This window comes from Taurulus bubalis (assembly GCF_910589615.1).
Source record: "Taurulus bubalis genome assembly, chromosome: 4".
Taxonomy (NCBI): Eukaryota; Metazoa; Chordata; class Actinopteri; order Perciformes; family Cottidae; genus Taurulus; species Taurulus bubalis.
Genome location: NC_136592.1, coordinates 33255843 through 33280520, shown reverse-complemented (window position 1 = coordinate 33280520; position 24678 = coordinate 33255843). Strand labels below are relative to the sequence as shown.

Here is a 24678-nt window from a genome sequence, read left to right as displayed (position 1 = left end):
ACCTGAATGGAGCGTGACGAGTTTGAACTGCAGATGAAAGCCGAAGAGGAGCAGAGCTGCACTCCCCCGTGAGGCGGCTCTTATCATAGCCAGCCATCGGTCATTATAGACGCGACACACAAGGGCTCTCACTGGGCCAGCGAACCTAATCGCACACTCGCGCCCGCACTGAGCAGAATGACTCCAGCCAGCTGAAAGGATGATGAGACCGACCTGGTGGGTCGCGTTTGAACTGGACCACTCGTGGACTAAAGATCCCTGGTGGCTTGTGGCATGTCTGGCACAATGTTTGCTTGTCCCCCCGTGTGGGACATCTTTACTTGAAGCAAAACGTTTACATTTCTTGGGAGATATGTGTCTTCCCTTTCTTCTTGACGAGAGTTCCACGAGAAGATCAATATGAAGTATTGCCGTCTGCAGCTGATTCTTGTACTTTAGCATGAAAGAGCTCGTCTCTTCAAATGTCACACAATCTGCTCATCGGCATCTGAAGCTCACCAACAAACACCTTATATATCTCACTTGTTTAATCCGTGCAAAAGCCAAATCATAAGAGTGACACACTGGTTTTTAATGAGGATTAAATGTGCTTTTGACTTTTGTACGGCTTAAACAAACGAGGTGATAGACGGAGCTAGGCGTCACTGTAGTTTATTACATCTATTTGTCAGGGACCATGTGCGAAAACCATTGACCTTATATAAGGACGAGAGATGTATTGTACTAGATTTAGCTACCAGACCATTTCAGTCTCTGTGCTAAGCTAAGCTAACCAGCTGCGGGCGATCACATCATATTTAGCTTAGCTTCGATGTGCAAGAGGTATTGATCTTTTCATCTAACTCAGCAGGAAAGGCAAAGAATAACAACTCCCAAAATGGACTAACTATAGATTTAAAGGAACATTTTGTCCATTAACAACGCGGGTCTCTTTTCCTACGTTACTTCTGGCCATCGTTTCTATCGGTTGTGATAGCAATGAGCTCATGAATCACAGCAACAATGCTGTGGACAAGGAAGAACAAGGAAGTCCGACGGGGCAAGACGCCAACGATCACACAATCAACGATCAGATTAGCAAGACTTTCTAAACCACATTCTGTAGAGGTAAAGCACCCATTCAGGGGTTAGGGTTTCCAGGACCCAAACATGCAATTTGGGTTATAATTTGATGGTTTGATATTATTTAGAATCCGGCAAAAAAAAAAGAAGCCAAATCCGTCGGGGTGTTTCAAACCTCAACGGTTGTCCGTTTGTGTTTCTGGCCCCATTGGACTCCTTGTTGGGGATGCTGCCACAATCCAAGATCTCAGGCATCTACCTCGATGAGTACGATGTTATTATTAGACACAAAGAATACCACAGAAATTAAAGACTATAAAATGATTAGCAAAATTGTAATAAACTTCCCAAAGCAACATACGTGGCAGTAAGAGGTATATTCCATTGTCCTTTGTTGTGATCTAGACCACTGATTTCTTTCACTAAATTATGAATGATCTATGTAAAACATATAAAGTATAATGCTTAATAATATATCAAACATAAATAAGTAAATCCTTAGTTTCCTTGTCTGATAACTCCTACAAATCCACAACACGAGTCACTGAATATGAATGAAACAATGAAAATGAGCAAAGCAAATAACAACACATGAAAAATAAAAGTAATGAAAAGCTCAAACTTAAACATGAGCAAACTTGATGTAAAAATAGTGTGCTGTGTGCTGCGTCTTATCTCCTGGGCTGACCGGAGTCTGATGGTTGATGTATGCTTTTACAGTAATGCCCACAATATGAACCAGTCTATTGAAATGTCAGAAAGAGATGAGTTGGAAATTATACACTTTGAACAAAGAAACAACATCAAAACATATTTGTGCAGTAGCCATCAAGCTTAAACTCTATCTGGTGGTAGAGGGTTATGGTCCTTACAAGCACATCGCTGTTTGTCTTGAAGACAAGCCTGGGCGTGTCCTGAGTAAAGCTGTGCTGGGGTAATTTCCCACCGAGGCCACCGTCGTCTCTCGCCTGGGGGGAGAAATAATGGCTTCTTTTTACGAATGGACAAAATAAACAGGTGAACAGAGGCAACAAGGAAACTCAGAAATGGAAAACAACAGTGAGAAAGATGAACAGAAATGGTGACTGTAAAATGGGTGAACAATAATTGGTTTGTGTTCAAACCAATCAACAGGATTCTCAAACAAAATGTGTGTGTGTGTGTGTGTGTGTGTGTGTGTGTGTGTGTGTGTGTGTGTGTGTGTGTGTGTGTGTGTGTGTGTGTGTGTGTGTGTGTGTGTGTGTGTGTGTGTGTGTGCATGCATGGTGGAGGAGTCTGCAAGGCAGTGTGTGTTCATTCAAACACCTATTTATTTCGGACAAAAGAGACAAATTAAACACATTTAAAATAAACAAATGTAGTAATCAGGCGACACTAACTGTGAAGAAGTTCAAATATGTGGTGTGGTGTTCTGAAATTAGTACAGGGCCTCTTTTAATCAAGATGTTTGCAGAAGCACTGGTGAAGTGGAATGTCCAAGACAGTGAGTAACATCTTCAGCCATGGCTGTTTATGTGTGTTGTATTTCCTTGATAAACTCAGTAGGATTAGATAGCATATCTAAAGGCACATCCACACATGCACATAACACCTTGGCTCTGGTTGAAGATATAAGTGCACTGAAAAAATAGGGATTTTTTTATTTTTTATTCTACGATTCTGCAAACCACTAATCATTGAATGCCGACGTTGAAAACACTGAGAGTAAATTAACAGTCAAATAGAATATAAAGCTCACTGTGATTGACAGGTCGCTGCCACTACCAGAGCAGATATGGCGTCTCTACATCCCTCCTCTGCATTCCAAATATGGTCATTTCAGAACTCAAGGCTTCAAAACGGCAGCCCACAAACCAATGTGTGATGTCACAATGACAACGCCCATTTCTTATATACAGTCTGTGAAATTTAGCCTTTCAAAAACAACATTTTCCTTGCTGTGAAAAAAGTGTTTACTCTCCCACAAGCACCTGTATTCACGAGGCGGTTAGCAGCAATTCAACAGCACCAGTTTACAGACACGGCGTCACACAGGATTAAGATCACTTTCCTTCCTGGACTTAATGAAGCATTATATTATTTTGACAACGTGATACCTTTTGTCAGGATTTTGAAGAGGTTAGCATCCAAGTGGTTAAAGTCATAGGGACTGCCGCGTATTAAGCTGATGTAACATCACACTGTTGGTTTAAGCTCGTTTATCAGATAATGATGGACTCAGTTCAATATGCAGAACCTGGAGATGGTTGGCTTGGAGAAGAATCTAGCATTGCTGTAAAACACAAAATGCTATGGCTGACCGCTAACATTAGCTGATGCTATTTGGTGTTTTCGGTGTGACCCTTGCCAAAAAAAAACAGTTTTTTACAGTAAGTTAATGTATTCTTGTAAATTGAACAATTGCATTTGGTAAACAAAGATAATATGTTTAGTTTGTTAAAACAGTAGCTGTTGTGGGTTTAATGTGCCCATACTCTAATATTAAAATGAAAAACCCCTTTAAACATTCATACCATTTGTAAAGAAGCAACCTGTGAGTCATTCATTATGATGTGAAATCTAAGGCAGTCAAAGCTGGTCTTGGTCAAATGTTGTTACACAGAGGTTAAAGGCTTTTTCTGGCACATTTCCAAATGTTTTTTTATTGTGTTTCATTAAATGAGATGCGCTTTTAAATCCAATAGTGTTGTATAATTGGTTCATATTTTACAGCCACGGGGCAACTGAGCCACCGTTATCAGAGATGGAGATTTTAACCTGCGTGTTCCCCCGTGCCGCGTTGGCAGCCCCTAATCTGACATTTCACAGCGAGGCTCGTGCCATTGACAGGTGACCAACTGGCCCGAGCAGCCCTCTTTCATATCATGTTCCCCTTAAATTGTCCGCTGCAACCTTTGATTTGTCACAGATAATTTGGCCCCCCAGCTCTGCCCGTCTCTGGATGACACCAAAGGGCAATTCTGTTGTATATTCTACATTTTCGTCCCCCTCCAAAGACTGATTGAGTTTTGTCTCGGCTTCCATCTGCTCCCCTCTCCTGCAGGGATGGGTTTCCCATTCCAAGCGTGGCATGAATCAAATACAGCGGTCTTGTGCGCTGTCTTTTGTGAGCTACTGGAAATACTGTGTAGGAATCTAAAAACATTGTTCATTTACAATGTAACAGGGGAGACTTTTTAACTTTGTCAAAAAAAGAAAACTAAACCAGAGATGATGAGGTCATGGCTATTTAGAATAACAGTGGGTGTAGTAGGCTTCTCCATTTCAGCTCTCACACACACACACACACACACACACACGCACACACACACACACACATACACACACACACACACACACACACACACACACATATGCTGTACATCTCCTCAAACTCATCACGCAGACACACTGGGAGATGCACGTGAACACACACAGGTCTGGGCAGGCATTTGAGGACACACACACACACGTGCGCGCGCGCACACACACACATCGATGCGCCATTGTGCCATTATTCTGTCTCCAGTTTGTGCTCTGACCTCCTGGCCCCGCGCCAGTTCATTTGCATATTGCACTAATGAGGTGTTGGCACTGTGAACGAGGCGTGAGGCGCACACAAGGAGCCGCAGACAGATGAAGGAGATGGGATGAAGACAGATAGACGGACAGATAGATAGATAGATTTCTTCTTTATAATGGTGTTTCTCTTCCCCCTCATTGCCCATCCATCACGCCAGCGAACTGCAGCTGCCGCCCCGGCCGAAGTTTCCTACGCGAACGACGGAGCAGGACATCGGCTGCCTCGCTCCCCCTCTGGCGACTCCGGCCGTCCTGAGGGACGCGTCACACCAGCTGCCGCCGAGCTTGCCTCCATCTGGGCACGGATACATATCCAGGTGTGTGTGTGTGTGTGTGTGTGTGTGTGTGTGTGTGTGTGTGTGTGTGTGTGTGTGTGTGTGTGCTCCCTGTCACCTGCCAAGAGCGCCGCGTTTCCCAAAGATAGACGCTCGCAGGCAGGCTTTCCAAAAATCCAAAGACAAACACAGCCGAGCTCATCCCAAAGCCCCGAGCGTGGAGGTGCAGCCCTGGCACTGCAGAACGCGTGACGGGCGAGACGCAAACAAGAACCACGAGAATCTCTGCTCGCCGTGTTTTTAATCGGCTTGCAGTGCTTAGGCCGCGATCTTTGCACTTGAATTTGTGTTGATCAAAACCACGGGGTTGTCAAGGGTGCGGGTAGTGGTACTTTATGGCGCTATACTAAGTAGAAGGGTAATTTCTCAAAGAACTGGAAGTCGGATTAAGGTAAACACACTTTAAAAAAAAAGATGTTGCTCGTTTGGAGTTTAGTGTCGAAACATTTGAGCATATTGCTGTGAATGTTACCTCAAGGCCGGTTTCTCACATCTGGAATATTATCTTCTTGGCATATTGATTGTGAATTTTAAATTGTCAAAATTGTCAAAATTGTCAAATGTCGCAAGTTTGCAAAGAGTACTTCTTCGCTTACGTTCGTCATCGCGACGCACACGAAATGTGCAATATGAGGCGCGCCTGCCAATCCCCCCCACCCTCAAAAAAAGTTAATGTGCGTGGCTCCACTTTTTTTTACAATCTCAACGCCTAGTTAGCCGGGGTTACTTAAAAAAAAAAAAATCTTTATTTAAGCTGGATGGCTGGCAGCTATGAGATAATCACCTTCCTCTCTGTGCCCTGGAGCTGTGTCAGGCAGGCCTCAAGGCTTCCAAGCCTGAGCTGCAATACGCAGACACATTTCATCACACGCAAACAACACGTTCATACACATACAAGACGCAGTCACACACACACACACACACACACACACACACACACACACACACACACACACACACACACACAGACTCCCTCTTTCCCTCTTATTCATTTTAGGTGTGTGCCCTCCTCGGCATTCGCTTGGAGAGGCAAAGTAAATTGTGTGTCTGTGTGTGTGTGTGTGTATGTGTGTGTGTGTGTGTGTGTGTGTGTGTGTGTGTGTGTGTGTGTGTGTGTGTGTGTGTGTGCGTTTGAGGTGAGGTGACATTTCTGGGCTGACATGAAGCGGCACTCTGCCCCCTCGCGCCTGGGGGGAGCTCCCGGGGAAAGACACTGATGGAGGTCTGAGGGTCCCCGGGGAGGAGTTTCATGGTGTGAACTAAAAGCTGTGCGCTGCGGCAGAAGCGACCTGTAAAACACGAGCTGGAGTCTCCTCGCTATACCTGCTTTTAATGCTCCGTTTAAATAATAACGGGAAGACATGGTTCATATGTTTGTGTGAGATGATTAAAGATAATTGCATGCTTTAAATGAAACGACAATGTGAACCTTTACGTATTTTGGCTTTTTTCATTTTGCATGATGAAATGCGATTAATAAAAAAAACAAAAGAAAACTACAAATGGCGCATAATAGGCCACTGTTCAGAATGTAAACGAGTCCTCCCTCTAGCTGCCCTTTAACAACCACATATTGGTCTACAACAAACCAGTAAGCATTATTTTCCCGGGGGAATTCAACCCCCACTTCCCCCCACCAAAAAAACAAAACCCACTCCAGACACAAACCAAACTGCAGAGAAAAGCAGATCGTTGGAGCTATTGCAACAGCAACAGGCCACATTTCATCACAATCGATGTCACAGCAACAGACTCCTCATGCAGCAATTTTTTTCAACCCTAAATGATACTCGATGGGAAAGCAAAATCCTTCCCCTCTCACCGACACCTCGCTTCACACTCGCGGAGGGTAATTCATCACCGCTAATTGCCGTAACTCAATCTTGGCACTGTGTCCAATGAGCAAGCATGTTTACCGGCGTTCGTGTTGGCTGCGAGATAACGGCAGGAAACCGCGCGAGCTAACTCCGACCTGCGGCTGAAAGCAAAGCTCCGACCTACGTTTGACTTAACGCCTCTAATCCCAGAAACCGTACGACAACGTCGCCGCTGTCTGTCGACTCTCGGCGAACGTTCCCCCCTTTTCGGTTGGTGTTCCCGCTCAAATCGGGCTTTTGTCGTTTCCGCGCGCGATATAGCGAAGCGGGACGAGAAGCCAAGTGTCCGGATCAATGGTGGACAGTTTAAAAAAAATTAAAAAAGTAAGTGAAAGTGAGCAGGCAGGAGTCGAGGTGACAGACAGAATAATTGAGTGGTGCGAGCGACGAGGAAGCAGCGCCCTCCATACAAACTAATCCTGAGGCTTAAGGCGTACAGTAAACAGGCACATAAGTGATTAGCCGCAGTTAAACCATCAATCATCTTTCGCCACACACACAAATGCATGCACACTACACTATATATATATATATATATAGTTATGCAGGGATGTGAGAAAGTAGCAACCATAGTCACCCTAGGAGGGGATTGGGTTTCATGGACGAGGCAGCTGAAGATATTTCATGCAACATAATGCCAGAGCCGTTTGCCCGCCCCCTAAAGCCCTCCGCCACCTCCTCCCCCACGTCCCCTATCCAACGCACATGCAGACACGAGATACTTCTTTTTCAGCCATGACGATATTTTGCAGTTGGGGGGGAGAAAGCCTGCAGGCCGTGTTGTTGTGGCCAACCTTGTGGGTGCATGAGAAAAGAAACACGTGGGTATCGCTTACACAAATGGCTCCGTACGAATGTGCGAGAGCCAGACAAAATATAGAATCCGAGCCGCTGTGGCAGAGCAGGCCCTTCCTGTGTTTGTGATGTCTGAAATGTGTGCATTTTCTGCTGATGAACGAAAGAAACATGGCTGACTGGCTAAGAACAGGACCGTGTGTGTGTGTGTGTGTGTGTGAATGATATTCGTTTTATAAAAACGCCACGTGAATGTCCCTCTAAATTGGTGCAACCCATTGATGCCGTTGCATGACTATTTGCACATTTCTTTTCTGCTGAGCACTAAAGGCCTCGGCTATCTCAACATGAGGTTGGCACAGGTCACCCCTGGTTACGCGCCTTCAAACCATGGAGGCTTTCGGGAAGTGACGCGATAATCACGGTAAGAGACATACTGCTGTTTCTTCAAAAAGAAGTAGGCTGATCGGTAGTACGCAAAAAGAGGATGTAGCACATAGCATGCAATTTCATCCGTAGCGGTAGTTTAGTTCTGAGGTTTCACAGAAATATGATGGATGCAGTGAACTCTTTAGTACTGCAGAAAACTGTCGAGAGGCATTCTCCCTTCAAAAACTATCTTTCACATTTTTCAGCAAACAATTTATATATATATGAAATGTTAGCATCTTAGCCAGAACACCATCGTATCAGGTTAGCAAGTCTTAGACATTAAGTAGGTAATATGCAATATAAGTAGCTTCTTTGAATTAACGTTAACATTATACATACATAATGTTTCTTTGCTGAAAAATGTGAAAAGTAGTATTTGAATTGAAGGGAGAATGCCTCTCGACAGTTTTTCTGCAGTGCTAAAGATGAGAGTTAACTGCATCCCCAAATTTCGGATATTATAGAATCTTGCTGGGTCCACGCATTTTCTGTAGTTTAATGTTTCACAAGACAGGCTGGACTAACCGCCGCCACAAAAAAGATGACAGCAATCGGTGTGACAAAAAACGGAAGTAGTTCTGACTACATACTCCCAAACAGTTTTATAACTTTGCAACTCAGAGCGGTTGCCAACTTCAGAGTAAAATTCATTATTTTATTTTTTCTCATAATTATTAATGAGATAATATGTCAAAACAATCCATAATTATACTTGGAGGGTGTGGAGTTCCTTTTTGGGGCAGAAATGGGCTTCCATACAAAAAGTCCTTAATTACATTATCATGATCTGATTTGTTTACAGTTATAATTCCAATGTATCACATTCAATTATAATGCTTCAACAGGAATTTTAGCAGGAATATTTTTTGTTTACAGCATGTGTAACGTAATAAAATGAACATGAGTTTTTTTATTTTGTATTTATTTTAACATTCGTGGAGCACATAATCAACTATAATTGCATCAAGCACAGTTACTGTAATGAACAAAGTGGGATTAAAGCACCCGGACTGATTGCTAAGTTGAACAATACTATAATTAAACTGCATGTGTGTAATGAAGGTATACTCCATTGGTTGACTGGCACACTGTGTGTCAAGGAGAACGATTTTCATCTCCGACCGACATGATCCAGACTTTATACGTAAACTTTACACGAGTTTGAACTGTAGACTCTGGGGTTCGTAGCATCAGCTTCACATTTAATGTCACGTTTACGGCCTCCTGGATTGATCTGTGATTGACATAGAGCTGCCTTGTCAACTGCGTTGCATGTCAAATGGCATACACTCTTATCTACTTTTCTTTTTTCTGACCCCCTCTGAAGCTCAGAGAACAAAATAAAAGCCGTTCAAACGCGGCTGCGTCTTGATCGGATACGAAGCGCCGCAGCTCTCCCAACTGTCACAAGCGGTTCCCCCGCGAGGCTTCAGCGCGTCACACTCTCCTTGACGTCGCTCGGACGAGACAGATCATTTGTCATCATTTCAACATTTAGTACAATGAAATAATACAAAAAGAAACTACAAAAAAAACTACAAACGTCTTCTATAAACGTAAATGAGCTAAAATGTCAAGGTAGAAAAATGAAAAACACACAGTATGAGCAACAGTACAGTAGACGCAAGGCTCAGCTTGATTCTCATGCTTTGGGAAAAAAAGTGTCAGAAAAGAAAAGGAAACTGGGTTTCACGAACTGAAATGAATAGACAATACTCGAAGTGCACCCCTACTTGTTCCTGCTCCAGTGCAGTGCTTGAAAAGTGATTATGTTTAGATGGATAACTGACTTCAGGACACACAAGCAGGAGAGTAAAACACATCATACTCACAGCGTAATTCCTTATATATCCCAGCTTTGGTACAAGAGAGAAAGGAAATTGTTTAACTACAGTCATCGGGGTTGGGGGGGAACACAATGAGAACACAATGAAAACTTTGATATTTGCTGTCTTGTGTCTGATGCACCATGATGACCAAGACACATTGGAGTTGACTGCCTTGAGGGTGTTTTTGGAGTAAAGTCCGGTGTTATGCATTTTGTACAACATAAAATGTAATTTTTGTTTTAGTTAAAGTTATCTTTTGATGTCTGGAGTTAGATCAAGCTCAATAATTACCCAGGTTACAACAGATAAAGCCACTACTCACAGCCGTATTAAGACTGTCGACATGAAAACCTGATTTAGCTCCGTCAGAAGCAGAGTATGCCGTGTGCTTATAAAGAGCTTTACCAGATGGTGTAACATTCTCTGGCAGCCATATTAGAGGTTTTCTGCTCTTGCTCTAATTACAGAACTCCTGAGCTTTGTTATCCCGAACGAACTCATTCGACATTATATGTGTACTCTCTTTACGATCAAAAAGAATGTACACTGAGAAATAAAATGACCGTTTCTTTTTGTTGTGTAAATATTGTCTGCATCTTAGCTAGTACGCTAGCAGTATCACGTTAGCTAACCGCCAGTCTCGCATATCTTGTGTGCCCCTTTAGTAAAGATAAGTGTTCGCTAAAGTTAGCATCATAGCTGTCAGTTGTGTGTTGACGTTATGATTAGTTGTTCTGCAAAACATATTTCTTTCTTCCTTTTTCTCCATGAAATTAACTGAGATGACGTCTCAAGCAACAGTTTGGTCTGCGTGTCAGTGCTAAAAGATAAGAGTTTACTGCGAAAGCTAACTTAGAAAATAATGTTGCCTCATCGGCCTTTCAGCCTGGTGTCGTGGGCATTTTAGCTGACATGAGGGTACTGTCTCAAAAAGCCAGTGGGACAATTGTTTCCCCTCCACAAAGAGGTAACAGTGAATGAAGACGGTATGACTAGAAACAGGAAATATCTCTGACACTAAAATGACAACGGGGTGGTAGAATGCAGTTTATAAACCATGTGTTAACCAAACTGTTTCATTTTAGAGCCAAGTTTATTTTAGCTACCTAACCTCACAGAGGTTGCCAGAAGTTAAAACAATATTGTGCCGTTTGGGAAATACACTTTTTTTATCAAGAAAAAGTCACATTGAGTGTCGCCCTGCAGAACCACAAATTGTTCGTTTTTCATTACTGTCGTTGTTGTGGCAAATGAGACACATAGGGTTGATTATGGGCTTTTGCTCGACTACCAGTCCTTATGCTAAGCTAATGTAAAGTGGGTAAGTGTATTTCCCAAACTCTCAAACTATTCCTTTAAATATTAGAACCTTTACAGCTGATGAACACTGACACTAGCATCACGTCCAATTCATGCTACTCTCAACATTAACAACATGGTAACAATACATTTCCACACAAGTATATATACACAATAATATCATGCTTGTCAGTCTAATATTCTCCCCCGGGACTCACTGATGGAGATCACATGTACTTGCTAGGAGATGTGTGACAAAATGTAACTGTAAATCCTGTAAAGATATCATATTCAAGTGTCCAGCTGATGAGAAGGAAGCGACTGTACCTTGTTTCTCTTGAAATATGCCCTGCGGCAGGCGGCGAAGCACTTCTCGCTGCAGAAGCTCTTCAGCTCACTCCCCATGCTCAGAGAATAGCGTTTGACGCCGATCTTCTGGCACCAGGCGCACATGATCTGCACGTTGGATGCATCTTCATCTAGAAAGAAAAAAACAAGTCGGTGAAAGTGAGATTTCGGGACATTTGCAGAGGGATAATGTGGCTGTTGTATGCATAAGTATCAACACGCAACACCTCAATGCATTAGACACAAGGACCCAAAGGCATTAACTCCAACTGACTCAGGCCAGCTGCAGAGACGGGTAAATCTGCTCAAGAGCCAAGCCACAAAACCTCTGTAGGATCTGTAATGAAGGCCTGCCACGGGTAAATGTAGCAGAGCCGGATGAGCCGGGGACATGGGCAGATGCCTATTTGTGGCTGTGCGGGTGTATTAGAGAACCTGAAGTGGACACAAGGATGTACTTTGATGGTGCTGGAGATGACGGATGTTCACAGAGGAGGAGGAGAAAGTGGGCGTGGTCTCCCTGCTTCTGTGCATCCTGTGTGAGTGTATCTACCACACCATGTTTCACTGCTTCTCACAGTTTGTGTTCTTACATAAACATCAAAGTCCTGACAAGTTACACAACTCTGATCTGAACTGACCTCATCGGAAGGAAACCCCATCCATCCATCCAACTACCACTCAGTTACATTAATGATTATTCATGATCAGAGCACTTTGAGGGCAGAAAGAAAAAGATAAAAACACAAGGAAAAACAACCAGAAAGACCAAAAATAATATTTCCATCAGAGAAAAGACTGGACATAAAATGGGGTTTACGTGGATTAGAAATGGAGACAGACGAGACATTCATAATTATTTTTTTTGTAAAAGAAATACAAAAATCTCAACCTAGTATGGATTTAAAATGACAAACAATAATAATGTTAACAGTAGATTTGTGGCTGTTTATTTGTGCCTTTGATAGACGCGGCTGCAGCGGCTTCTGTGTGGTCAGTGTGGGCAACAAATCATTTTAACACACCCCCGTTGACAGTGAAATGCCTCTTATGTGGTAAACTGTGACTGCTGGTGATGAGCCGCGGGCTTTTAGTGCCGTCGCTGTTGCAATAAGAGAGATCCTCCGAGATTCCCTCCAGTATCTCCCAATTATCACATTATGACTGCGCGGGTGTGAGGCCAAGGAAACGCAGGCCCATTAGTCTTTCACCCCCGCTCACCTCCTCATCGCACGCTGGCCGGGCTTTTCACCTCTTGTTGAGCTTAATGGATCTGCGGGGCCATCAGATTTTAAGTAAAGACTAACTCACAATTAAGGGAATAACTCCCTGAGGCCCTAAAGAAAGCACAGTGGACCCAACATGCATATTTTATGTCTTTCCTCTCCTCCGCTGCTCTACCTCGTTCCTTTAGCATCTCTGCCTTTTTGTGTCTGTCTGGATTGCTGCCCACTGCAGTGATAACCGTAAAATAGCGCCCAAAATAACAAGACATAGTTTCATTCTTGGCCGGGTGGATCAGGGTCTGTGCATTGCTTGGAATAATGTCTGTGCCGCGGCGTAATGAACTGGATCGAAGGCCAACGTGAAAACACAACATCTCTCGCATTAGCTCAACATTTTCACAAAACGAGACCTCTTGAGGTGGATTTTTTTTTTTTTTCTTGGCATCTTGTAACAAGACCGTCTCAAAACACTCACATCTGCATGGGGGGGGTGGCGGGGGGGGGGGGTAGGAGAGGCTGCGCGTAATTATGCAGCCTCCATACTAAATGCCACCATCATCCACCGTACCTGCACCTCAAAAGGTCCTTTGTCGGATTCTGCGGGGCACATGAATAATTCAGCATATGTGTGTGAGGGGGCGAGTTGAAGGGGGCGGCGGCCGGGTGGCGGGTTGATGCTGGGCTTTAAGTGGGACCACACCATCTGTTTCCCCGCCTAGGCAGGGCCAGCGGGGGCTCCTCTTGGGCGATGCCAAGGCGTTTTTCGCTCCCTCCGCCGGGGCGTACCAACCTCCTGTGCCACAGCAGACGCAAGGGATAATGAAGCCCTCTGTCTGGCGGAGGAACGCGGACATTCCCTCAGAGAGTTGACAGGGTTATATTGACACTCGGGCAGGTGGAGGAAAACAAGGTGTACAGCAGGTATAGCTAGCTCATTAGTCGCCTGTCCCCGCCTGGTTTGGAGGCTTTTTTCGGGGCTCATTGCAAAGACAGAAAGTTTTCACGATGCATAAACATTTAGTTTTCCTGCTTCAAGTGTCGAAGAATCAGGTAGTAGGTTTGTCCTTTAGACACGATGTGATCTGTCTGGAGAACAGCTGTGGACGCGATCACTGCCAGTTCTTCCAGTCCACTGTTTTGACTGGAGACATTACTGTTTGTGCTTTGTGCTTTGTGCTTGGCAGTTTGGGCGAACACATCAATGATCTGCCGTGGGCTGAAAATTACCTTGATCTTTTTTGAAAGGTAAAATGTAGCCAAGCTCAAATCACACACATTGGTAAGCATGAAACAGTTGAAAATGTATGCATCGGCTCTGGAGGTGGACGGGTTCAGACATTTTAGTCGATTTTGTTGGTGTTTTTTGCTGGCAGTCATCACGTTTAAGTGTTTTCCTGACAAACAAGGACTTGTATGTGCCTAAACTACTTTTAATTAATCTCCTGTATGTGTCTTTCCAAAAATGGTGTCATTGCTCCCTACCTGCAGGGGGCTTGATCAATGGCGGGGGGATCATGGGGCCTATGATGGGCAGGCTGCCATGCTCCTTGTTGCTTGGCATGGAGGTGGACGCTGTGGTGGAGGACTCTGTGACTCCGTTCCTGGAGGCTGGCAGAGACTGGGAGCTGTTGGCTCGATCCGGAGAGCCTTCGCTGCTCTCTGTTGAAGTTGGGATTTTTGGCAAAAAGTTTTCTAGACAGAGGAAATTGAGCGAAACAAAGCGTTACTGAACAACTGATGAGATGCTCTGGCAATTGCTGCAAACCCTGCCGTAATGTAAAAGCCAAGGAGGCCTAAAATCTGACACCAAGGATCCCTTTCTACCATACTGGAGGCAGGTGTGATGAAGCATGATTGTTTGGCTTCGGAAAGGTCAATGTTCAAAGCTCCGAAATAGTGACGAAGTAAGCTACAGTCAAAGTTACAGCTGAACTTATCAGTTGACCAAATGTAATGTGAAAGGGGTCACTTGTAGAGGTAAACCCACAGAGAGTTTCACCCTGCAGTGTGGAGCCTGTCACCGCTCTCATCAGACCTGCTCCCAAGTTTATGGGTTGCCTCCACACGGCTCTCAACATGGCGCCGGCTAGCAGCTGGGTGCACGAACAAACATCGGCAAAAGTGCTGACAGAGTTAACACGACGCATCCGCGAAGAGCGTTATCAACAGAAACCACTCCACTACAAAGGAAAACATTAATGCCCTGAAGTTTAAGTTTTCACACTCGACAACGTCAGTCAATCTGCTGCATCAGAGTGGCATGTGGCTTCACATAAGACTGACTGCGGCAGCATAAGCGAACAGTCCATCTGTCATCACATTTTCATTCAATAGATGCTGAAATCTTATTGGTGATGGAAATATGTGACGGCACAATTTTCTGACTGAGACCACTGAAACCAGTGAGGAGCAAAACAAAAGTACAGAAACTATCAAGTGTCATAACCTAAACTTGTAAAACTTTGTCAACAAAAAGTATGTTCATTCGACCCCATTACTTATAGTAAGAAGCTGTTTCATAATTTAAGTTTTAAGGGCCTTTCACACAGTAACAAAGAGGGGTAATAGTCATGTTACGTACATCACGTTTCATCATTCATTCATTTAAAGCAGTTGAGTGTTGAATGCTTGGCCAAGGAGGCGAAACATTGCACGTGCTTTTCAATAACCACGTTTTAAACCCCAACATGGTGCAGTTCCATACCTTTGAGGACAGAGATGTGCTGTGGCGTCTCCCCAATCTCCAGGTTGTCAGAGTCTCTCAGTTCCACCTTGTCGTAGCCGTACCAGCCCAGCAGCTCGTTCATGGTGCTTTCTGCAAAGCTCTGCAACACAGACAGTCGGCTGGTGAGACAAACTTCAACACAATTTAAGTTTGTAAATCTTGCAACGCAAGCTGCTACTTCTGATAAGAAGTGATTGAGTAAGCATATCGTACGAAATTAAAGGTGATTTTTTTCTTCTTTTTCTATGATATACTTTGTAAATGTTACCCAGGCAAACATCTTGACATTTGGAAAACAGGATGCGGATGAATGAGACTTGAGGCGAACAGCAACAGTCTACTTTGGTTGCATTTGCTGGGCTTCTCCTGAGACCTTGACTGTGAGACCGGCTCCTTAGATTGGCCCACAGCGTTCCACAACTAATCAGGCCGAGATATTGCGATCCCATTTTTTCCCCTCCGGGTCTTTTTCTTCATAAGTGCAGGTCAAACTAATTGACTATGTCCAAACGCTGGACAGTCAAACTAATGGACTGATGATGACCTCATCACGGCACACAAACCAGCAGAGAGAATTCATCACTGCAGCGGCAGCAGAGGTGAGGGTGTAACCTCTCTCTCACGGCTCCTCTGATAGGCGGAAAATGTTGTCTCTGCTGACAAAAATAGCACCGGGGTTAAGTGGACCACAGGGACCACTGGTTCACGGGCCCCCAAAGCTAAGGAATCCAACAACAGCATGCCAAGGTCCATACAGGTTTGTTATGTCATGGCTGCCGTTCAGCTATACTATACTCTTGTTTAGTGTGAAAAGAGATGTCATATTTATTTATGATGACTGATTTGTATTTGATTGTTTGATGGTTGGAGGTATCTTCACACGGAAGAAGCCAACTTAAAGTGTTAAAACCCCCTGAACGTTATACATTACATTACATTTAGCTGACCCTTTTATCTAAAGCGACTTACAATAAGTGCATTCAATTGAGGAGAAACTCAACATGCATTGTCCTGTTCTGTTTCCCCTGAGGAGCTTTAAGGTTGTGCAGCAGGAGTCTGTGAAGGCCGACCCACCGCATGTGATGCTGATTTAGGAATATGGCATGATTTGGGGAAATATAATTATTTTCTTTCTCTGACTGCGAGTTAGAAGATTGATACCATTCACCACGCATATATCCGTACTCTAAATATGAACATATGAACCAGCAGGTGATTAGCTTATCTTAGCATTCAGACTGGAAGCGAGGGGAAGCAGTGGGCCTTGCTCCATCCGAAGGTGACAAAAAGCAAAAAAAAATAGCAGTGGTATGTCTCGTTTTTTGATACCGCACTAGAAGACGAAGTGTAAAAATGACGCGATTATATGTGCTGTTTCCCCTTGTTTCCAGACTTTATGCTAAGCTAATCTGATGCTAAGGCTGGCTTTAGCTTTATATTGAGCGCACTTAGTGGCATTGATGTGCTCTTCTGTGTCTCAGGTCGAGAAAGCCAAGAAGCATTTTTCCCAAAACGTTGAGCTGTTCCTGTAAGGGATTTAAAAAAATGTAACTGGTTAAATATGAGAGCAGCTAAGTCTACATCACTAATAACAACTGTGTATTTCAGAGCACTAATCCATCTCTGTGAAACAAACAACGGCACAGTGAAAAACATTAATATAGAGTAAAACAGCACTGAGCAGTAAATAACATGGAGCACTCCACAGCCTCCAATATGCTTTGAGTAGGTCTGTAAAGTCCCGACATACACCAGCGGCACGGCAACGCAAGGTGCTATGCAGACAGTTAGTGCAGGCATGAAAAAATAAACACACCTAATCTATGCAGGTGAAACATTAAAGTATTTCCTCCATAACAGCCTCCAGCAACACAGTCAATAACACACTCAAAACTGAAAACCATAACCCTGCTAATGCACACAGCCCATTATCACCATCCACCTCTCAGCTGCAATATTCCCAGAAGCGTCCATTCACTGAACCAGAAACTGCGGTAAATGGTTCAGCTATACTGTTTGACTCGAACAACATAGATGGAAATGGGCTTTCTCGAAACAAACGACAGCAGGGACGAATCCGCTGTAATTACAAGATATTAGTCACAGGTCACTAAACTATCGGCTTAGACGGAACACCGGTCCTCAGCGCTGTAAAAAACGCTTCCTACATGCTGAATAGTATATTCGTCTTATAATGACAAACACATCCAGCTCAATTTTCTTTTACTCAATTAGCCTCAGGTACTGTCAGTTTGGCGCGAAACGACAGCTTGCAGAATCACATTACAAGGCTTGCAAAGGTGAACCACGATGCCCCGTACAGTGCTTTGCTACGGTGATGCCTCGTACAGTGCTTTGCCACAGTGATGCCCCGTACAGTGCTTTGCCACGGTGATGCCCCCTACAGTGCTTTGCTACGGTGATGCCCCGTACAGTGCTTTGCCACAGTGATGCCCCGTACAGTGCTTTGCTACGGTGATGCCCCGTGACAAGACTCGAGTGAGTTCACGATCAAATAGCAAGTCCCACTTTGTGCATGATCTCAGCCGATACTCATCAGTCACCACACTAAGCAGCTAAATGTCAATCGCAAACAGCTTGTGTTGATGCGTCAGAGCCGGAGCGATCGTGTCGAAGGGGTTCATCCGACTCTTGGCTGATCTAAATAAACGGCGAAATACAGACGTGCACATCCACAGGTGAGAAGAGAATATCTGCATCTGTAGTCTTCAAACCGTTGCTACAGCCTGAGAGGAAAAAGGGGCAAAAAGGCTCATTCAGATCGGGGCCTAACTGTTGCCGGTACCCAAATAAACGCAAAAGGTAATTGCTATCTCAGAGGGATGTCTGATTTGACAGTCAGGAAGCCGGAAGACAAGACTCACGCTGAGACTTCCGTGTGAACTTTAAAGGTGGGCACTGGGCAACTTTGCGTGTTGGTTGTGCGAGTTCGAAAAAACTATAGGATAAGTTGATTTTCACGCCAAGTTCATGTCTATCAAGAAGGCCGGAGGGAGAGAGAGAGAGAGAGAGAGAGAGAGAGAGAGAGAGAGAGAGAGAGAGGGAGAGAGAGAGAGAGGGAGAGAGAGTTCTCACTGCAGATTTCTCTAGAGAGTGTGCACTCGCTGCTGGAGGCAGGGCTGAAGTATTGATTCGTGATTTCCTGTGGGTGGGAAAAGTGACCGTGTCTGCAACCGGAATTTCATTTGGGCAAATAAAGTGAAACTATGAGGTCTCAGTGGAGATGGGTTTGGTGGGTTTCTTTCACAATAAAATACCTTATGCAAAAAGAAAGAAATGTCTCTGTCGAACACGCAGCATGTCTGAGTCCACAGTTGGTCCACTGACTCAATTACTTAATACAAATTCAATTAACGGAGCGCCAAAAGAAAGCGCAGTTTGGATGTTGTTTACAGTGGGAATGAGCCCCCAACCCACAAACACACACACACATACACACACACACACACACACACACACACTTGTTTAGACGGCGGCAGACAGGTCTCTTTGCATATTTGATACTCTGTAGCACAGAAGAGGAGCGACAGAGGCAACATTCCCTTTCGGTTCAAAGCTTTTAGGTAGAGAAATGCACGATGGGCTGTTTTCATAGACCTCAGAGATGTGGCACTGCTCTCCGGTCGGTTTTGCTTTGTCCGTACGGAGCACGGCTTTCCTGCTGTTCCACACAGGAGTGAACTTTCCCCACTTGGTCGCAGGACTTGGGCTAAATGCTGCGGTGGGATTGTTGATGAAGAATGACAGGAGTTATTGATCTGCCTGCTATAAAATACTACCATGTTGTGGTGGTCAGTGGGCAGAGGTGGCGCACAAGGTGCAGGGCATGGGTCGAGTCGATCGCAGGTGAAGTGGAAGCACCGCGCAGCTGTTGTTGCGTGAACATCTGGAACTCAGCATCCAACAATTGTGAGCGTTTGCACCGATTATTTAAAGTATTTAACGTTTAATCCAAAAACACTTACAGCCCTTTTTGTGTGTTTTTTTTAAAAGATGCCTGTTAGAGCGGCCTGAAAGACGTCTGCTAATGAGGACAGCTCATGTTTGACAGCACTTCTGCCTTGAACAGTGGTGAGTGACAGCGGTGCTCACTCCGCCTGGAGGTTCCTGAAAGTTGGATTTAGCGTCACGTCCTGAGCAGAGCTAAAGTTAGGTCCTGACAGCTATATGTACAGTCGTTGTGTTTTCACCCATGGAGATGCCCAGTGACTCCATGGCATTTTGAAATGGCCAATACATTTCTTGATTTAAACTGTGTGGGTTGGGGGCGGGTTGCAGCGGTTTGATTCCTGTGCATGTCAGATACAGCAAATAGCCCACGGCTGTGAATGCAAGTGGCCCGATTAGGGTGTTTTCTAGCCGTACACACATTGCGTTCCATTCTCACACAATTCTTAAATGAATCAATCAGGGAAGGAATCTAATGTGTCTAATACATTCACTGTTCTTAAGAAACTGACAGACTGCAGAGTGCAAACGCATGACAAGCACAACTGCGTTGATTAGCACAACTGCGAGGGTAAAAACCTCAAGAGGAAAAAAACATCCTTTTGAACAAATGAGTTGGAGCACAACCCAACCCGAGAGGACTGCGGAGCAAAACGGATGTAGCTGTAAAATAACCACCTTGTGGGAGACAAAAAAAAAAAAAACACAGCATCTCTCTGTCTCCTGTTCTATCGTACCAAACTGTCCTCTGTGTCACCCTACTACTTTGAGAAAGTGGGAGTGATATTAAGAGTGGAATCTAATCCCGGCTGGCGGCTCATCAAAGCAGGCGGCACCGGCTCTGGCTCTGGGCGAGCTGGGGAGGAAGAGGCGTTGGAAGCACACGGGCAGCTACAGATGTCTATATGTTACACCAGATGTATAGCCCTTTTATCAGCTTTCGTTCTTCCCAAAGTCTTCTAAGAGCCTCGGAACAGAACAAAGGTCACGCGACTGCAAGTGTGGTTTCTGTTTTCAGACAGCCAGACATTCGAAAAGATTTTTAGGTTTCAAATTAGATTATTTTTCTTTTTTCTAAAAGGCAATATTTGCTGAAATGCAAAGCCCTGAGATGGGGGATTTCATTTTGTCCGTCACATCTGTCCTAATTATGCCATTGATCTTTTGTTAACCGCCAACATCAAGTCAAAATTCCCACAAAGTTTTGCTCCATGCCAGGGTGACAGTATCTCAAAAACCACAAGGCAGGGTCTCTAAAACATTTGTTCTCTGTGATTATGGTCCCCAAATAATTAATATATTTCATATATATATATATATATAATCATCAATATACGTTTTACTTTAGAACCAGTGTCAGATCGATATGTTCACAAATCTAATAGACACGATTAGTTAGCTTATTCATGCTGCCAAGAGGATGAACCCTTTCCAGCTATCGCTCAATGTTGACTGTGTAATGCCCCCTCTGAACAGAAACGGTTTGTGTGTTTAGTTCTGTTGGCTCTGTTAGCTGTATCAGCCGATAGCTATGAGCTCTGTTAGCTGCATCAGCCGATAGCTATGAGCTCTGTTAGCTGTGTCAGCTGTAATCTATTAGCTCTGTTAGCTGTATCAGCCGCTAGCTATGAGCTCTGTTAGCTGCATCAGCCGTTAGCTATGAGCTCTGTTAGCTGTGTCAGCCGTTAGCTATGAGCTCTGTTAGCTGCATCAGCCGTTAGCTATGAGCTCTGTTAGCTGTATCAGCCGTTAGCGATGAGCTCTGTTAGCTGTGTCAGCTGTTATCTATTAGCTCTGTTAGCTGTATCAGCCGTTAGCTATGAGCTCTGTTCGCTGTATCAGCCGTTAGCTATGAGCTCTGTTAGCTGCATCAGCCGTTAGCTATGAGCTCTGTTAGCTGTATCAGCCGTTAGCTATTAGCTCTGTTAGCCAAACACACTCTGTTGGACTCTGCTGCTCACCGGCTGCTAACAGCTAACTAGCTCTCGTCCTACCGACGTGAGAAGACGCGCTCCGTTATAGCCAGCACTCGGTTCACTTGCTAAGCGCTTTGTTGAAACTCGACAAACCAAAAAAAAGCTCACCAAAATTGTCTGGGTTAGCCTTTTCACAATTGTCAAAAATAAACCCTTAATTCACCAAGTTAGATGTGAAACTATGCTGGTCCTACACGCTAATCCCCCCTCACTGTCTATCTCTCTCCTTTTCTAAATTAAATGACAAACATCACCCCAAATTGCTCGAACAAAATTAAAAAAATAATTGGCACTACTGCCCGGCAGCTGCTAACAGCTTACTAGCTCTCCTCCCGCCAAATGCCGGTTAAGAGAAGTGAGGAGGAGGCAGCAGTCAATGGCTGCATAAAGCTGTCAATAACAATGTTTTAATAACCACAAAATTGTGAATAACCACGAGAGGTCCTCAAGCATAGTCATAAATGAGGACAGCAATGAATAGGCTGATGGGTCCAACAGGATGCAAGATTAGACGTTGACAGACAGACAGACACAGAGATGCACACCCGCTCTCGACTGAATACATAATCTCCCGGCGGTGATAACAATAACGGCAGCAAGGACCAATTGCTTGCTAATCAATGCGTAAGTCATTGGAAACAGTCAAGAAATGGCCTGAGACATTATTGTTATAGAATTATTCAAAACTATGGAACTGATTGATGTAACACCACTGGCATTTTAAACACCAAGCATAATATCTAGTTGACACAATATCAGATTTAAAGCTGGTGATGTTAAATAGTATCTTAACAAGGTGAAAGGTGTTTTTTTTAACATTTCAACCACCCCCATATATCATTATGGCAATAGCTTGGTGCACCTTATACGCTGCCTCTCAACGTGCACAGTATGTGATGTTTTATGATCATTGTGTACAATTAAGGCTATTTGAGCTTTGAAGTGGCTTTGCCTCTGCTGAGTTAGACCTTCTGAGTTAAAGACAATATGGTGGTTTCACAGTATAGTTGGGGATGTACTCGTGATACTTTCCCCACAGATTCACAAGCTGGCACCTCCCTGCCGTGTACTGAGCAGCGAATACCGATAAAAATACATTTAAAACCTCCACAGTCGTCCCCCTTGTTTCCCTCGAGTACGACCCAGTCGTGGCCAGTAGGGCTTGTGGTAATGGTGATGGTGGGAATTGGATAGCCAGCGGGTAGAAACCAGAGCAGGTCACTGTACACCGTGATAAAATTCACAAATCCACACGCCAAGTTTCCCTTCGCCTCCTCCTACTTCACTTCTCCACTTTTCCACTCCCCTGCTCCCTCTCTCCTCCTCTGCCTCTCCCTCTCCTCTGCTTTCATTTCCCTCTACTTTCCTTGATATCCGATCCAGCGGAGAGACACTCAGGTTACAGTTTTTACAGCTTAGGCAGCCCAGCGCTGTGTACATTCCTTTCTCCACTGTTTCTTACCCCACTCTCTCCAGCCTCCCATATCCCCTCCAATGCCCACTCCTCCTTGCCCTTGATTACTCACCGGGGCTTATTTTACCATGGCACACATTAAGCAGCCAGATGAAGGAAACACTGTCAGACTGTTTGGTTTTGCAGGGTATGATCTCCTCACAAGGGCACATTGTGTGTTGTTGTTTTTTTGGGAGGCCTGCAATATTGAAGATGACAGAGGGAACTGAGTCATTTTGTTCTGAATCCGAATCAAAGAAGTTTTCTACAGGAAATCAATACGTTAAACTTCACATGCTGGCTTTCCTGTTCCTGAGCTATTATCATGCAACCCTGTTAAGCAGCTGCACGTCTGCAGCTCGTAATGCTCTGTCCGGGTTTACAGTCTGATCCGTATCCAGGTGTAATGTTATAACATAACCAACCATGTTCCACCATATCAGATACAGCCGTATATGCTGAACATCATCCAACTTATCAACTCCCGTAATGATAACAATGAAGGTATCGAGCGAAAGAGGCTGCAGCTACAGTTCCCTTGCCTTCTATCCGTGTGGATCAGTGTTTTCCTAAATTAAATCTGGAGACAGCCACATGTGTGAGAATGTGTGTGTGCAATAGGAGACGAAATTCAAGGTTGCATAATGATCTACAATCGAACTTGAAAGTGTTTTGACACCTTAACCACATCTGCTGCTCCGTTCAGCAAAGCTTCCCCTGGTATTGACGGGAGATACCGGAGTTGCCATGGGAGAGTGGTGTTTTCCCCCTGTACGCACCAGCAACACAGCTCCGTATCTGCTGTAAAAAAAATATAATTCCACAAGCTGACATATTTGCTCAGTCTGGTACATCTTCATATTGACAACTCAAGAACCACGATGTGACAGATCACTGCGCTAACAAATCAAACGACAAAATGAATCTGCTTTAATCGAACAAGATAATAAAGTGACACGTCTTCTCAGCAAAAGACATATTGTACAGTAAGATGTGTCGATTCACTGAACCCTGAATGATGCCGCTTCCCATCACCTTCTAAATAACAGCAAAAACCTGCAGTACCTTTAAAATAGAACATCATGTCTGACCGGTGACTGACATCCTGTAATTACTCAGCCAATCTGATAAATTACAAGAGGGGACATTACATTTTTGGGCTCCCCGGCTGTAATGACACAAATGACCAAATAAAACCTGGACGGACAGCACTTCAGTGTGCCTAGATGGCGCTCATAAAGATTTCATCCATTCTAAATGCTCCACTGAGACTATCTCAAGTGCTCCCCTGATAGGAAACAAGGCAATGTCTCAATGGAGAGACCCTGCTTGACTGACAGCCCCCCCAGCAGACACACATGCACGCACGCACACACACACACACACACACACACACACACACACACACACACACACACACACACACACACATTCTCAAACTGAGGATCATTATTTTTTTATATTATTTCTTTTTTTTTATCAAGAAAGAAAAATTCCACTTCAGCCAAACAGTTCCTTTTTGCCCTATAATCACCAACACATCATCTAGACTGTCATTCATAGAATTAACATGATTTTTATTATTTTTACACTAGAAGCGGTGACACGTGAACGCAGATGGAATTGAAACCCCCCAAAAAAAGGCTTTATTCCAGCAGGGGTATTTATTTTTTTGCCAGCACCCTCGCTACTCCTTTGACAGCCTCAAAATAATAATAATAATAATTTCCACAATTATTTCCGATGTGATCACCTGCATATCCTCGCATAACAGCAGAGCCCCGGGTGCAT

At 44.2% G+C, this 24678-nt stretch overlaps 1 protein-coding gene across 1 annotated transcript in view; it reads right to left on the bottom strand.

Annotated features, from left to right (window-relative positions):
- Window positions 1-24678, bottom strand: part of sobpa (sine oculis binding protein homolog a) — a gene marked incomplete at both ends in the record, with an annotated part of 31580 nt that overhangs the window by 5756 nt on the left and 1146 nt on the right. Inside the window, 9 exon segments of the mRNA XM_079217024.1 lie at window positions 1935-2030; window positions 9895-9918; window positions 11518-11669; window positions 13465-13522; window positions 13525-13560; window positions 13562-13639; window positions 13643-13659; window positions 14247-14456; window positions 15469-15589. Of these exon segments, the coding sequence (XP_079073150.1) occupies window positions 1935-2030; window positions 9895-9918; window positions 11518-11669; window positions 13465-13522; window positions 13525-13560; window positions 13562-13639; window positions 13643-13659; window positions 14247-14456; window positions 15469-15589 (792 nt within the window).